The 16,573-nt window shown below is 43.2% G+C and overlaps 1 protein-coding gene and 1 long non-coding RNA gene across 3 annotated transcripts in view; one reads left to right on the top strand and one right to left on the bottom strand.

Annotated features, from left to right (window-relative positions):
• Positions 1-3,881, bottom strand: part of UHRF1BP1 (UHRF1 binding protein 1) — a 73,604-nt gene extending 69,723 nt beyond the window's left edge. Inside the window, exon 1 of one of the 2 annotated variants that reach the window (XM_043907225.1) lies at positions 3,613-3,881. In XM_043907225.1, coding sequence (XP_043763160.1) covers positions 3,613-3,656 — 44 coding nt within the window. In that variant the 5' untranslated portion in view covers positions 3,657-3,881. The remainder of the gene's footprint in view (positions 1-3,612) is intronic. The other variant, XM_043907226.1, reaches the window with a different exon arrangement.
• A 6,610-nt stretch (positions 3,882-10,491) lies between these two features.
• LOC122696972 lies at positions 10,492-15,297 on the top strand. The gene is made up of 3 exons (XR_006341966.1): positions 10,492-10,621; positions 13,933-13,991; positions 14,915-15,297. It is a non-coding gene; the product is annotated as an uncharacterized LOC122696972 (long non-coding RNA).
• The last annotated feature ends 1,276 nt before the right edge of the window (positions 15,298-16,573 follow it).

Raw genomic sequence — 16,573 nt, 5'->3', positions numbered from 1 at the left:
TCTAACGCTTATGTTTTTTAAAATACCTATCATGTTATCAGCCATGTCTCTGTCACTTGGAGTCACATTTCCTGCAGCCATTTAGAGTAAATAATTAAGACTTCTGCTGGCTTTCTAAAAGAGCCAGTTGAGTGAGTTGCAGTCACCTATACCATGGATGTGTCCCTAACTTCTCTGGCCATGGTATGACAGCTACTTTTCATTAAACTCTACTTTCACGCCAGGCACTATAATAAACACTTTATCCCCAATTTCTCAAAAAATTCTGCTAGGCATGTAGTATTCTCTCTTATTCTCATCTTTTACAGATAAGAAAACTAAGACTCAGAAAGGCTGCCCTGTATTATTAAGTGGCAGAGCAGGAAGGTGAATCTAGCTTGTCTGGCCCCAGAGAAAACTCCCTTTCCATGAGCCATAGTCCTTCGACTTACTTTACAATCCATCATATTTCTTCCTATTTGTACAATAAAAGGTCATTAGCTAAGGGGATCTAAGACAAGAATAATCTAATTCAGTGAAAAATCAATTTGCGGTATTTTTTAAATTATTGTATGTTCTAAGTAAAAATCTCCTCCTGGGTTTATTTAAATAAACACTGAACATACAAGCTATTTGTATTATACATCAGTCATCCAAACCATAGGTTAAAGCCCTTAAAAGAATTGTACCTCTCCCCTACTGAATCCCCAGCACCCAGCTCAGTGCCTGACCCAGAGTAGGATCTGGAACATCACCTCCTCCAAATCTTGTTTACCAAAATAGTCTACTGCTAAGTAGGATGCACTTCAACAAGACACTTCAATATGCAAAACTTCATGAGCAAAATGAAACATAATAAATGAGTTGCTGGGATATCCTTCCTGCTGTAGGATACTCCTCCAGGTCAAGCAGCACTGTCATCATCAGCAAGTAATTATTAAACACCTACAAATATTTATCTAATATAGTAACCCAGTATCCCAACTCTCCTCTTTCTTTCCTCATCAGGTTTGGCAAGCCATAGAAACTACAGCTCCCCTCCAAGCAGGCCAGCCTCTGGATGTGTAGTAGAGACACAAATATCACGTGTGATTAAGGAAGCTTTTCGGAGTTAAATCAACAGGAAGGCCTCAGGAGTTTGACCTTTCCACCAGTCAGACCTACATCCTAGCAAGGCAGCCCTGAATAACCTTCCACCCTACTGCTGAGTCAACCACGCAACCCTCAGGAAACAAGAAATTTCTACCAATGTCTAACACCTATTCCTACTTCATCTAAAAGGGATATTTTGTTCACTAAGGAGTCACTGAATATGTCAGCATATACTATTAAAATTTTTCTTTAAAAATTCTATCTTCTTAGCGCAGAATATGAGTGTACAGCAGAAGTGTACCAGAATTAGGAAGCCAGGTTCTATTTCTCTACCCATTTTTTGGCCACTCTATGGGGCTTGCGGGGTCCTAGTTCCCTGACTGGGGGTTGAACCCACGCCCTTGGCAGTGAAAGCACAGAGTCCTAACCACTGGATTGCCAGGGAACCCCCTCTATTTCTCTACCGTACCTTCCACAGCAACTTAAGCAAGTCACTTATCCTTCTAGGCTTTAGCTTCCTCAGTCATAAAATGAGAGGCTGAACTAATCAGGGGTTATTCAGGGCATTCATTCAAGATGCCTTAAGAGGTTAAGGCATGTGTTTTAAGGGATTCTTAACTTTCCCCACCATGGGAACTTACATAAAAAATAATCTGTTTGCATATGTGGGTTTTTCTGGAAAAGTCTATGGCTTATGTCAAACCATCACACAAGTTGTGGCCTCCCAAATAACCATATCGCATGCTTTATTGAATACTTACTATGCACTAGGCACTGCGGTAAGCCCTTGTGTATTAACTCATGTAACCCTCACAATAACCCTTTGAGTTAGATACTACTATTATCCTCATTTTGCAATTAAAGAAAGTAAACCAAAATCAGCCTGACCTCTTAAACACAATGCTATGTTAGGTAAGATCATCTCTAAACCCAAAATTTGTCTGATCCTGTGTTCATTCAAATTAATGGTTTCCCTTTAGTTAAATTTTCTGCCTCATTTCACAATCATTAGTCATACACATGTCTTTACACAGAGCAAGCAAATTCATGGCACACCCAAACGAATGTTACCTGAGAAAGAATATACTAGGGAATTAACCCAAGTAGAAGATCCAAAGGCACTTTCCAGCTCCAGCCTCTAATCCGCTTTTACTTTAAAACATGGTGTGGTGATGAGCCAAGAGATGAATCTGAATCTAATTACTAATTAAAGTCTAAAATCAAAATAACAGTAAATTGGCCAAAGTGTCTGCCAGAAGAGAGGATGCAGTGACAGCACTCACCGAGCCAATGAGAAGACCAGAAAAGAAAGGAGAACAAGGCCTGGGGTCCCATGTGACTGGCTTCTCCCTCTATTCCCTCCTCCTCAAAACCACTGACCACTGTGGAGACAAGGACTGGATCACCCTCCACGTGAGAGACAACGGCTGTCTACAGGTATCGCTAAGCCCTGCCGGGAATAAGGAGTGAAAACGAAGTGAAAGGCTAGCTTCTGATTTTTCTGGACCCCAGATCTGACAAGCTGCAATCCTAACTCAGGGGCCAGCAGTCACCCAGTTACAAGCGAACAGTTTTGCGTGCCACCCAGCTCGGGTCCAAATGACTTGGCGGACATAACATTGCTTATCTGATGGCTGCGAAGCAGAAGTGGGCGTCGTTAGTTCTTTTCACAGGCTGTCCAAATATCCTCCATATCTTAAACAGAAGGCTGTTGAAACTTTATGCCTAACGCTCATGCCCTTTCTCCATTTAGCCTGTGTTAAATGAGAAAAGAAGCCCCGGGAGGGGAAACGGACACTCGAGGAACGGCCTGGGTGCAAGGATTAGGTCTTTTTCAAGGGTGATGCAACAGGGTCAGCCAGACGACGAAGAGGAGCTGGGAGCTTCTGGGAGGGAGAAAACCAGTATCACGGGTGGGAATCTGAGCGGAGAATGGGTTCTGAAGGACTGCGGGACTGGGTCATTTTTAAGTGAGTGGCCGGGAATGAAGGGTCTAGTCCGGAGCAGAAGGAGGAAGACGAAGACCGAGGAGCGGGCAGGTGGGCGGGTGAAGAGGCGGGCAGACGGCCCCGAGGGAGGGGCAGCAGCGCGGAGAAGACGCCGCGGGGCCGACAGGAAAGAGTGGGAACCGCGGGGGCCACCTGGGGCCGGGCAGAGGGCCTGGGGCGGGGCGGGGGGCATGCAAGGGGGACCGGGGTGACCTGCCCGGCGGTGTGGGAACTGAGGTGCGCGCGACCAGTCAGGAGATCCCTGCGGTCGGGAGGGCCGGGGGCTCTTCCGATGGGAAGGAGAGCCTGGGCACCCGCGCCGGGGCAGGGGCGCCGGGCCCCCAGGGCCCAGGGCCAGGGCAGAGCAGCGCGGTGACAACGGTCGCGGCCCCCGGAGCGGGCTATCCGGCTCGAGCTGAGGCGGGGGTCGCCGCCGAGTCCCGGCCCGGGGGCTGAAGAGAGGGAGGCCGGCCAGGAGTACGGCTTTAGGGAGGAGGGTCGAAGGGGACGAGGACGGGCCCGGGACGGCCGGGGCCGGCGCTGGCGCTCTCACCGGGACAGGTGCTTCAGGATCTGCTTCTTAATGAGCCCGGCCATGCCGGAGCCGCGGCCCGCGCGGAAGGCGGACGGGCGGCTGTGGCCTCCTCAGCCGCGAGGGAGACGCACGGCCCCTCACCTCGCCGCGGCGCGGGGACCGGATGCCGCCGCCGCCGCCGCCATGGTGCTCTCCCGCCCCTGCCCCGGCGCCGGGAGCTCTGCCGCGATCCCACCCACCCGCGCAGCTACGCGGAGATCGCGCGCCGCCAGCCCGGCTTCGCCGCGGCCCCGGGCGCGCGCGGCGGGAGGAGGGACGCGTGCGGCGGCGGGGGCGCGTGCGGCGGGAGGAGGGGCGCGCAGGGGGGCGGGGCGCGCGCGGCGGGAGGTGGGGCGCGCGCGGCGGGAGGCGGGGCGAGTGTGCTCCAGGCTCGCTCTCTCCCTCAGCCCCGCCTGCCGCCTCTCAGCCAAGCGAAATCTGAAAGGCTTCGCCTGTCAGCTGCCGGAGTTTCACACCTCGGCTGTCGCCTGGAAGACTCGGGGAAGGGCGGCGTTGTCTCCAATTTTTTTTTTTTTTTTTTGCGGGAATTCACTAGATAATTGCACATTTCGCGGTCCACCTCTCGTTCATTTCACTCACACTTTCGCTCATTAGTTGAGCACCAGCTAACTGTACTCCAGGAATGGAGCTGCGGAGTGAAGAGTAGTTTCAAGGACGTCGCAGGCCCATCGTTCCGCGGCGCTCTGCTGCTCTGTGCTGGAGTGACAGGGGACGCCTCGTCATCCGCTTTGCGCGCCTCTTAGCCTCCGTCCAGTTAACCAGCGGGTAAATGTTTACTCAGCCCGTACGAGGTGCACTGCAGAGGCCCCCATTCCCAAATGCTGGGGGCAGCAGAAAAGGAGGCGGTAACTTTAAATGACCAAGGACTTCAGAGGGCGCCTTTTTTTTTTTACAAAGAAGGAAACTGAAGCCCAGGGAAATAGCTGAAAGAGCTTATTTAAGGTCACAGCTACCTAGTGAGAGACAAGAGGCTAGAACCCAAGTGTTCTCTCAGTCCAGTGATCCTTCCACCCTATTTCACCCATACACCTAGATTCTGGCAAAGGTGAGAAGCTGGCAGGTTTCAGGACTTAAACCTTCAAGCAAAAATCTGGGCAAAATACTGTCCGAGGCAGGCTTATAGGAAATCTGGCCACCAGTTTATTTGTTCTTGTAAACAAATGTACATGAACATAATGCAAAAGTCAGGATGTCTCCTCCCTCCCTTGTTCCTCAGCCATTCAATTCTCTTCGCCTAACAACTGTTACCTGATTCCAGAGATAGTCTGAGTATATGGTGAAGCATATAAATGTTAGGTTTTTAATATAGACAATGCATTCCTATGCCTCTTAGTCATAGTAAGTTCATATTTCCCAGAAGCACCCCCCATTACCTTTTGAAAAGGGAACATATCCTCCTCAGCCTGGGTTCTCTACTATCCATGTCCTTCCATCAGGACTGCATAATCTATCATTTCTCCATCTGCCCTCCTCTCACCAGAATACATACTAGGGACCAATAGATCCCACAGAAGAGATTTCTTGCCAGGGATATTGATCATAATCCCTCCTTCTAATTTGGCTGTCAGATGCAGGGGCCTCTGGGCAATTTCTTGCATTTCATGTTCCTTTTCCTAGAGAATCCTAGCAGCTGACTGGATATCTGACATCACCGATGTAAAATAAAATTCGCCTCAAGGTCAGATTTATCATCCTTGCTGGATGATTCACCATGCCTGATGAATGAGTTATTTTTCACTGAAAGCAAAAATTTATGCTCTAAAAGAAACACATGGAATAGAAGAGTTCCGACTCTCACCAATAGCACACTTTCCATGCAATGCTAAGAATGCAAAGCATATAAAAGCAAAAGAGATTTGGGGCCAATCCATATTTTTTCTTTAAGGTGAATCCTTTCAAGATGATTGTAGATTAACATTCAGTTGTAAGAATAGCGATCCCTGTATACTTTACACAGTTCCTCCAATGGTTTTTTGTTGTTGTTCAGTCGCTCAGTCGTCTCCCACTCTTTGCAACCCCATACACTGCAGCACACCAGGCTTCTTTGTCCTTCACCATCTTCTGGAGCTTGCTAAAATTCATGTCCATCAAGTCAGTGATGCCATCCAACCATCTCATCCTCTCTCGTCCCCTTCTGCCTTCAATCTTTCCCAACATCAGGGTCTTTTCCAATGAGTTGGCTCTTCGCATCAGGTGGCCAAATTACTGGAGCTTCAGCATCAGTCCTTCCAATGAATATTCAGGACTGATTTCCTTTAGGACTAACTGGTTGGATCTCCTTGCAGTCCAAGGAACTCTCAAGAGTTTTCTACAACACCACAGTTCAAAAGCATCAGTTCTTTGGTGCTCAGCCTTCATTATGCTCCAACTCTCATATCCATACATGACTACTGGAAAAACCATAGCTTTGACTAGACGGACCTTTGTTGGTAAAGTAATGTCTCTGCTTTTTAATACTCTGTATAGTTTGGTCATCGCTTTCTTTCCAAGGAGCAAGTGTCTTTTAATTTCTTGGCTGCAGTCACCATCTACAGTGATTTTGGAGCCCAAGCAAATAGTCTGCCACTGTTTCCATTCTTTCCCCGTCTATTTGCCATGAAGTGATGGGACTGGATGCCATGATCTTAGTTTTTACAATGCTGAGTTTTAAGCCAGCTTTTCACTATCCTCTTTTAACTTCATCAATAGGCTCTTTAGTTCTTCTTCACTTTCTGCCATAATGGTGGTGTCATCTGCTTATCTGAGGTTATTGATATCTGAGGCAATCTTGATTCCAGCGTTTGCTTCATCCAGCCCAGCATTTATGGACTTCCCTGGTAGCTCAGACAGTAAAGTGTCTGCCTACAATGCGGGAGACCCGGGTTCAATCCCTAGGTCAGGAAGATCTGCTGGAGAAGGAAATGGCAACCCACTCCAGTATTCATGCCTGGAAAATCCCATGGACCGAGGAGCCTGGTAGGCTACAGTCCATGGGGTCGCAAGAGTCAGACACAACTGAGTGACTTCACTATACTATACTCTGCATATAAATTAAATAAGCAGGGTAACAACATACAGCCTTGACGTACTTCTTTCCCTGTTTTGAACCAGTCTTGTTGTTCCTTGCCCCAATGGTAACATCTTGCAAAACTTTAGTACCATATCACAACCAGGATGTTGACATTGATATGTTCAATGAACAAAACATTTCTTCCTGATATGAATGCCTTTTATTTCCTTTTCTTGCCTTATAGTGTGGGCTACCAATCCTGGCACTTTGTTTAATAAGACTGGTGAGAGCAGACATCCTTTCTTTGTTCCTAAAGCATTCATTCAGTCTTTTATCAATAAGTATAATATTAACTGTAGATTTTTTATAGGTGCTCTTCCCAATTTAATGAAGTTCTCCTTTATTCCTATTTTTCCTGAGAGTCTTTATCAAGAATAAATGCTTAACTTTTTTCAAAGGCTTTTTCTGCTTAAATGCTGTGATTTTTTTTTTTTAGCCTGTTAACATGATGCATTACCTTGACTGGTTTTTCAAATGCTGAACCAGCCTGCATCCCTAGAGTAAACCTCATTTGGACATGGTGTATAATTACTTTTATATATTGCTGCACTCTCTTTGCTAATATTTGCTTAAGAATCTGTGTATATTTGCTTAAGAATTTGTGTATATTTTCTTGGTGGCTAATGATTGAGCATCTTCTTATGTGCTTACAGGCCATTTGCATGACTTCTTTGGAGAAATGTCTATCCAGATACCTTGTCCATTTTTTTTTTTTTTTTTTTTTCCTTGTCCATTTTTTAATTGGGTTATTTGTCATTTCATTATCAAATGCAATCATCCTTTTTATATTCTAGATACAAGTCCCTTATCAGATGTATTATTTGCAAAACTTTTTCCTATTGTCTTTTCATTTTTCTGATTATAATCTTTGAAACAAGATTTTTAATTTTTATATTGTTTATCTTTTTATTCATATATTGCTGTGTTTTTGGTGTTGTATCTAAGAAATCACTGCATAACCCAAGGTCATGAAGATTTACATGTATGTTTTCATATAAAATTTGTAGTTTTACCTCTTATATTTACTTGAAATGACCCATTTCAAGATAATTTTTGTATATGGGGACCAACTGCATTATTTTGCATGTGAACATCTAGTTGTCTTAGCATCACATATTGAAAAGAAATTTTTCAATAAATTTCTTTTCATTATTGAAAAGAATATTCTTTCCCCATTGAATTATCTTGGTGAAAATAAACTGCCATGCACCAGGAACTAATATCAGTCGAATGTCAGTTATACTTCAAAAACAAACTAAAAGAAAAAGAAATCTGATTTGTGGTTACCAGAGATGCGGAGAAGGAGAGGGAGTGGGGAATCACATGAAGGCAGTCAAAGGTACAAGCTTCCAGTTACAAGATAAGTACTAGGGGTGAAATATACAATATGATTAAAATCATTAACATCGCCATAAGTTTTATATAAAAGGTAACAGTAAATACTGTGTTCTCATCACAAGAAAAAATTTTTTTTTCTTTTTTTTGGGGGCCAGGGACGGTCATCACTGCAGTGATGGGCTTTCTCTTGTTGCGGCACACAGGCTTAGTTGCCCTGTGGCATATGGGATCTTAGTTCCCCAACCGGGGATCGAATCTATGCCACCTGCATTGAAAGGTGGATTTTAAACCACTGAACCACCAGGGAATTCCTCCCCCCAAATTTTTTCTATTTCTTCCATTTTTTATCTGTATGAGATGATGGATGCTCACTAAACTTACTATGGTCATGATTTCGAAATGTAAGTCAAATCATTATGCTTTATATTGTAAACTTACACAATGCTGTATGTCAATTATATTACAAAACTGGAAGTAAAATAATAATAAAAAAGAAAACTAGTTGCCAATGAAAGTATGGGTCTATTTTTGAAATCTTAATTCTATTTCATTCATCTATATGTCTAATCTTATGCCAGTAACACAGTGTCTTGATTAGTGTAGTTCTGTAGTAAGTTTTGAAGTAAGACATCTATAGTGGTTTTGAGCTTACAGCTTTTATACATTTTAGTTGTATGGTTTTTAATTGTTTCTCTAGTTATTACATTATTTATGCATACCTTATCACTGTCTACTGGTATGGCCATTTACCAGTCTAGTGAAGTATAGAAATCTTATCTTTTATGTTCCTTTTTTCTCTGGGAGATCTAGTTGTCTTAAATATTTCCTCTATGTATATTTATAGCTGCATTAATCAGTATTATGATTTTTGCATCAACCATCAAATGTAATTTAGAAAATTCAGGAAAAGGACAACCTCTTGTACTTACTTGTATTTTTGCTTACCATATTTTTCCGTCCTGATGAGATTCATTCATTTGTTGTTTTCTGTTTGGAGAACTTCTAGTCATTCTTTTACAGTATATCTGCTGGCAACAAAGTCTCTTAGTTTTGTCTCACTGGAGAACATCTTTATTTCCCATTTGCCCCTGAAACATTATTTTCACAAGGTATAGAATTCTGGACTGATAATTCTTTTCTTTCAGCACTTGAAAACTGTTTGCCACTTCCTCTGGCGTCCATGGTTTCTGATGACAAATCTGCTGTCCTTCAAATTGTTTCCCCTCAAAAGTAAGGTGTCATTTTTCTCTGGCTGTTTTCAAACTTTTTTGTTTTCAGTTTTCATAAGTTTAACTATGTATATTTCTTTGAGTTATCCTGATTAAGTTTTACTCAGCTTCTTGAAAATGTGGGTTTATGTCTCTTGCAAGCCCTTGGGAAGTTTCCAACCATTATTTGGTGCAGTACCTTTTTTGGCCCTTTCCTTTTTTCCTCTCCTGGAAATGTGATAATATGAATACTAGATCTTCAGGGACCCACAGGTCCTTAAAATTCATTTTTTTTAAAGTCTGTTTCCTGTTGTTCAGATTGGATATTTTTTATTGTTCTATCTTCAAGTTCTCTGATTATTTCTGATCACTGTTTCTTGTTGAGACCATTCGTGATTTTTTTTACTTATTTGGGGGTTCCAAAATTTCCATTTGGTTCTTTATATCTTCTTGCTCACTGGAGCATTTTCATGATGCCTGCTCTAAAATCTTTGTCTAATAATTCTAGGAGCGCTTCAGCTTACTGTTGACAGGTATTAATTGCATTTGAAATGTAGTTTGAGATCTTCCTTGATCTTGGTACAATGAGTGATCTTAGATAGAAATCTGGATAGTTTCATATTATGTTCTGTGATTCTGAATCTTATTTAAATGCTCTGTTCTCCTAACTTATCCTTGCAATGCATAAGTGGGGAGGTACTCCCTTGTTACTATCAGGTAGAAACAGAAGTCCAGGTTGCCCAGTTAGCGTCCTTGGACACCCAAGGAAAGAGTTCCTCATTACTGTTGGGCTAAAGTGAAAGTTCTGGCTCTTCAGCAAGCTTCAGCTAACACTTCTCTAGCTGGGAAGTGGCAGAGGGCTTTGTTACTGCTCCCCACAAGGGCTCCCCTGACATGGGGGTATGACAGCCTCATCACCACTGGACATTGATGAAAGTCCTTAAAAGTTCTGACTCAGCAACTTCTGACATCTCAGTCAAGAGGGGCAATGCCCTGTTACTGCCAGATGGAAATGATAACCCAAGTTCCTTTCTCACCATCCTGGCAGGAGCTTGGGGCACTTCATTATAACCTCACATGAGTGGAAGTCTAACTCCCCATTTGGTCTTTGTGGCATGAGTTGGGATAGGGTGAGTTTCTATGGTGTTTGGCTGGAATAGAATGGTTATTGTCTAAAAGTTTTCTGTCTTGCTAAACTACCTTCTTTCTGTTTGGCTATAGGAAGCAGACTTTTCGTGGAGTGTATTTTTGTCTGTTGCCCATTGGAGTTTCCTGGTTCCAACTTCTTCAGCTCCTAGTCTGGCACCTTTGAGGCAAACAGAAAATCTGGAGAGCTCATTATGTTGTTCTTTGGGTCACAATTCCCTAGCAGGTCAGCCGCCTTCTGTCTGCCTTTCAGAGTTTCTTATGCTTTTGTTGTTTTCTTTCAATTTTTTGGCTGCACTGGGTCTTTGTCGTAGCACATGGGCTCTTCACTGCAGCAAGCAGGCTTTTCCTCGCTATGGTGTGAGGGGGCTTCTCTAGTTGTGAGTACAGGCTCTAGAGCATGCAGGCTGAGTAGCTGTAGCACAAGGGCTCACTAGTTAGGGTGAGTGGGCTTAGCTGCTCTGCAGCATGTGGGATTTTAGTTCGCCAAACAGCCATTGAGCCCACATCCCCTACATTGGAAGGCAGATTCTTAACCACTGGACCACCGGGGAAGTACCTCTTATGCTTGCTTTCTATGTCTATAATGTGCAGGGTTTTAGTTGTACTCAGTAGGAATAGAGAAATGTACACCTATTTTGGAAGCAGAAGTCCACATATTTTTAAAAAATTTTTTATTTTGAAATAATTATAGATTCACAGAAAGTCATTAAGATAATACAGAGAAGCCCCATGTATCCTTCACCCACTTTCCTACAGTGGTTATTATCTCACACAACTACAGTTCAGTGTAAAACCCAGGAAACTGATACTGCGGATGCATGTGTGTAACTCTGTCATTCATGATGTGTAGCCCTGTGTAACCACTACCACAATAAAATACAGGATTATTGCATCACCACAAAGTTCTCCCTCATGTCACCCCTTTACAGTCATTCTCTGCTGCCTCATCTCCACTCCCAACACCATCCCTAACCCTTTGCAACTACTGCTTTGTTCTTCATCTCAATAATTCTTGTTATTTATATAGATGGAATCATGCAGTAGATGCCCCTTTCAGACTAGCTTTTTTCACTCAGCCTACTGCCCTTGGGATACATCCAAATTGTTATATCAAAGTTCATTCATTTTTATTGCTGAGCCATATTCCACAACCCATACATTTTAAAAACACCTAGGTAATCACTGTATTTCAGGGACAGTAGCTTTCCTCACCTGCCCGGCAGGATAGCCGCATCTCTCAATTCATGATTGGGGATCTTCCCTGGTGGTGGTCCAGTGGCTAAGAATCTGCCTTGCAATGCAAGGAACACAGGGCCAATCCCTGGTTAGGGAACTAATATCCCGCATGCCTCAGCCTACGTGGTCTGCAGCCTGTGCACAACTACGGAGTCTGTGCACTACAGTGAAAGACGCCACAAGCGGCAACTAAGACCTGATGCAGCCAAATAAACAAATAAATAAAAATATTGCTTAAAAAGTAATTCATGATTAGTGAGTTCCCTGGTGGTCTAGTAGTTAGGATTAGCTCTTTCACTGCTGTGGCCTGGGTTCATTCCTTGTTTGGGAAACTAAGATCCCATAAGCCATGCAGCGCAGTCAAAAAAAAAAAAAATCATTCATTTGTACATAGTGTGCTTTCTATGAGACAAAAAAGGACATACGCAATGGCCAAAGGAAAATAACACTATACAAACACAGAAAACTCAAGAACATAGAAAACTCAAGAACAAAGGGTTGAATAGCAAAGTGCTGGTATCGCTGTCTATAAAGATTCTTGAGTAGTTTCTAGTTTGTGGTAGTTTTAACTTTTAAAAACAAGTTGAGGTGTGACTGACATAGAACACATGTTATTTAAAGTATATAATTTTTAAAGTTTTGACATGCATATACACCTGTAACAGGAGAAGGAAATGGCAACCCACTCCAGTAGGCTTGCCCGGGGAAATCCCATGGACAGAGGAGCCTGGCAGACTACAATCCAAGGGTTCACAAGAGTCAGACATGACTCAGCGACTAAACAACAGCATGAAAACCCCAGAGTTCCCAAATATTAACTTTTATACTCAGCATCTGCATAGACTTACTTAAAATACTTGGTTGCCTTATGACCATCAGAATTCTTTCAAGCCCACCTGTCTTTAGTTTGCTTCCTGATATTTGTGGCTTGCCTCAGCAACTCCCAACTTACTATGACATTAGGACATTATTTCAGTGGGTTAATTCTACTTTATTAAAATTTAACAGGCGTAAATAGCATACTTAATACATTATTGGGCTTCCCTTGTGACTCAGCTGGTAAAGAATCCACTTGCAATGCAGGAGACCTGGGTTCGATCCCTGGGTTGGGAAGATACCCTGGAAAAGGGAAAGGCTACCCACTCCAGTATTCTGGCCTGGAGAATTCCATGGACTGTATAATCCATGGGGTCGCAGAGAGTTGGACACGACTGAGTGATTTTCACTATACACCTGTAAAGTCATCACCACAACCGAGGTAATAAAACGTCCATCACTGTCAACAGTTTTAGCTGTTTGCTGCTGTACCTCCAAAAGAATAAGCAGACTCTGCTTCAGGGTCTCGGTACTTACCGGAAAGCCTGTGCCCTAAACACCTGCACCGCTTTCTACCAACCACCACTCCCCTCCTGTCTTTCCCACAGACCCACCCCTTGCCTGCCGTTCCCTAGGCCCTTTACCTACGCCCCCTTTTCTTCATGGCTCATACCACCTCACGCTGGTATTTTTGTTAACTGTCTGACTCCCCCTTTAGAACGTAAGCTCCAAAAGAGGAAGGACTTCCTTTTACTACTGTGTTCCCACCACTGAGAACAGTGTCCAAACTCAGAGCAATATTAGAGTGGTACACCCCAGGCAGGCTTTTCTAACAGGAGTGCAATTTTTGTCGGGGGTGGGGGGGTGGGCGGGGGGAGGGAGACAGTGCAGTATGACATGTGGCATCTTAGCTTCCTGACCAGGGATCAAACCTGCGCCCCTTGTACGGGAAGCACAAAGTCTTAACCACTGCACTGCTAGGGAAATCGCCTAGTCGCCTCAGCCCATCAATACTACTTTCCTCTGAAAGTATCTCTTTTTATCAGTCAGGTGGGTTCAGCTCAAGATAATGCGTGACTTCAATATTTACTTCTCTTTGACGTAAAAGAAGTCTAAGGTAGGCAGAACATAGCAGCTATTCAACCATTAGGGACCTGTGCTCCTTTTACCTTGCTAACACCATCTTTAGTTGCCAATTCATGGTCCAAGATATTGCCTGCATTTCAAGCAAACATCATATCCACATTCCTGTCAACAGAATAGGATAGAAAAAAAGGCATGTTCTCTCTTGCCACCTGGCCTCACCTAGTTACAAGCTATGGGGAATGCATTGCAGATGGCCATGCATCCAGATAAAAACTCGATGTTCTCTTGTTAAGGATAGTAAGAGGTACCAGGGCGAGCAATCAGTAATGTCAAACTGCCACCCTAGGCTCTACTGTTTTTCTTCTTTTTGACCTCTTTACATGCTTCTCTCTCCAGCAGAGGCCTGAGACTTAAAGACGATGAAGAGGAGGGAAATATAGCATTTGAATGGAGAGGTAAAATTCTTTGTCCTACCTTTTACTTCTGTATTCTTTCAACAACCATCCCCCAAAAGTGGATGTGATGTACAGGCAACAAGGAGGCGGGCAAGATTAAGAGACTTGTTTCTAAGGGTCCCTGTGAAAGCTAAATACTTATAAAGGGCTTTGAGATCTTGGCCTCGTGTGCTGAGTTCAAAGTCTCATCATTAGATAAGGACATAAGTCGTCTTATGGGCTTTTCTTAACTGACAGCCAGGGAAAGATACTTACTCAAAAGGAACAAGTAGGGAGAAATTGGACAATCACCTGGTAGGTGGTCAAATACTATCATCAACAAGGGGGGATGCCTGTGTGTGCCTGCCTACAAATATGATATCCCAGGGATGCAACTGAGGACGTGTACCCAAATGCAATCATAAGGGAACATCAGGCAAACCCAAAATGAGTGAGGAACATTCTATTCAACAAAATATGGTGAGATAAACAAAAGATGGTCATAAAGACAAAGAGAGGCTGAGGAACTGTTCTAGATTAAAAGGAGACTAGAGAGATGTGACCCAAAAAAAGTACGATTCCAGAAAGGATTCTGTACAGGAAAGGGGAGAAAAATACAAGGACAAATATGAAACATGGTTGGTAGATTAAATTATTGAATCAAGGTTGATAACTAAAACCACAGTGTGTAAGAGAATATATTTATTCCTAGGAAATACACACTTAAGTATTTATGGTAAAGGGCATAATATTAACAATTTACTCTCCAATGGTTCCAAATAAAAGAGAGAGCGAGCAAGCAGAGGGCAAATAATAAAGTGAATGAGGTGAAATGGTAACAGCTAACAAAAGGTGATGGGTGATGCTGGTCAAAGGGTATATTAATATTGCTTGTGTAGTTCAACTTTTCTGTAAGTGTGAAATCTACCACCCTGACCCTTAAGGATTTCCCAAATGGATCAACAATAAAGAATCTGCAGGAGACAAGGATTCGATCCCTGGGTCTGGAAGATTCCCTGGAGAAAGAAATGGCAACCCACTCCACTATTCTTGCCTGGAGAATCCCACAGACAGAGGAGCCTAGTGGGTTACAGTCTATGAGGGTCACAAAGAGTGGGACATGAGTGAGTAACTGAACACACACCCTGACCCTTAAAGAGCAAGAACAATAAACAACAAAGTTTATTTTATTCCTGCACTTGTCTGATGAACTATTCTAGATGCTGTATTTGATCCTGTGCCAGAAAGACTAACCTTTATGTTTTTACTTAGGAGAGAAAGAAACATCTTCAGTTAATGTTTATTAAGGTTTTCATGTAAACAATATACTGGGCAAGTCTTCGGGACACTTCTGTCATGGAAACCTAAGGTCAGCCAGGCTTTTTCCTTCTGTTCACCTAATGAAAGAAACCATCTGACTGAAGTTATGTAAATGGGACACACACTTAATCACCACTGGACTTTTTCCATACAGGATGACCAAGTTAGCCTGCAGCTCTACGCAAGGATCCCATTTCTCATGCAGCTTGAAATTAAGGGGCCTGGCATTCTGACAAACTATTAAAGCCAGACAGCAGACATGATGACAGCTTGGACTTTAAATACCCTCCTCATAGCTTTGGATCTGCCCATAGAGAAGAAAACAAGTATGTTATCCCACATTGACCCTAATTTCTTCAGTTCTTGGTATCTAGTAGATTCTGGTTTGCACTTATACAGATGCTCACATTACAGCTGACTCATATTTTAGAATTAAAACCAGATGTCTAAAGGCATAAAGCAATAGCACTAAACTTAAGCCTCTTACAAAGGAAACATATGATAATCATTCATTATAATAATAGTTTGCCCTAGAAGGAATTAATAAAATTTTAAAAAAAACCTTCTTTAGAATTATTTATTCCCACTTTTGTTCACTGTTAAAACTTCTAAGTCATATTATTTTCCTGAAACTTTGTAAAACACTTTTTTCAAAGACTCTATAGAAATGTTTCTAGAGTGGATCAGTTCAGTTCAGTCACTCAGTCGTGTCCGACTCTTTGCGACCCCATGAATTGCAGCACGCCAGGCCTCCCAGTCCATCACCAACTCCCGGAGTTTACCCAAACTCATGTCCATCAAGTCGGTGATGCCATTCAGCCATCTCATCCTCTGTCATCCCCTTCTCCTCCTGCCCGCAATCCCTCCTAGCATCAGAGTCTTTTCCAATGAGTCAGCTCTTCACATCAGGTGGCCAAAGTATTGAGTTTCAGCTTCAACATCAGTCCTTCCAATGAACACCCAGGGCTGATCTCCTTTAGGATGGACTGGTTGGATCTCCTTGCAGTCCAAGGGACTCTCAGGAGTCTTCTCCAACACCACAGTTCAAAAGCATCAATTTTTCGGTGCTCAGCTTTCTTCACAGTCCAACTCTCACATCCATACATGACCACTGGAAAAACCACAGCCTTGACTAGACGGACCTTTGTTGGCAAAGTAATGTCTCTGCTTTTTAATATGCTATCTAGGTTCAGTTCCTTTTATTCAACCCTAAAAACAACTGTGGAAAAATCTTCCTTTTAGGAAAACCTGGGTTATTCCTAGTGTCTGAGGGTTATTTTTTA

This window comes from Cervus elaphus, chromosome 7 (genome assembly GCF_910594005.1).
Source record: "Cervus elaphus chromosome 7, mCerEla1.1, whole genome shotgun sequence".
Lineage (NCBI taxonomy): Eukaryota > Metazoa > Chordata > Mammalia > Artiodactyla > Cervidae > Cervus > Cervus elaphus.
Note: the sequence above shows the minus strand (reverse complement) of the source record. Positions and strands in the feature narration are given on the sequence as shown.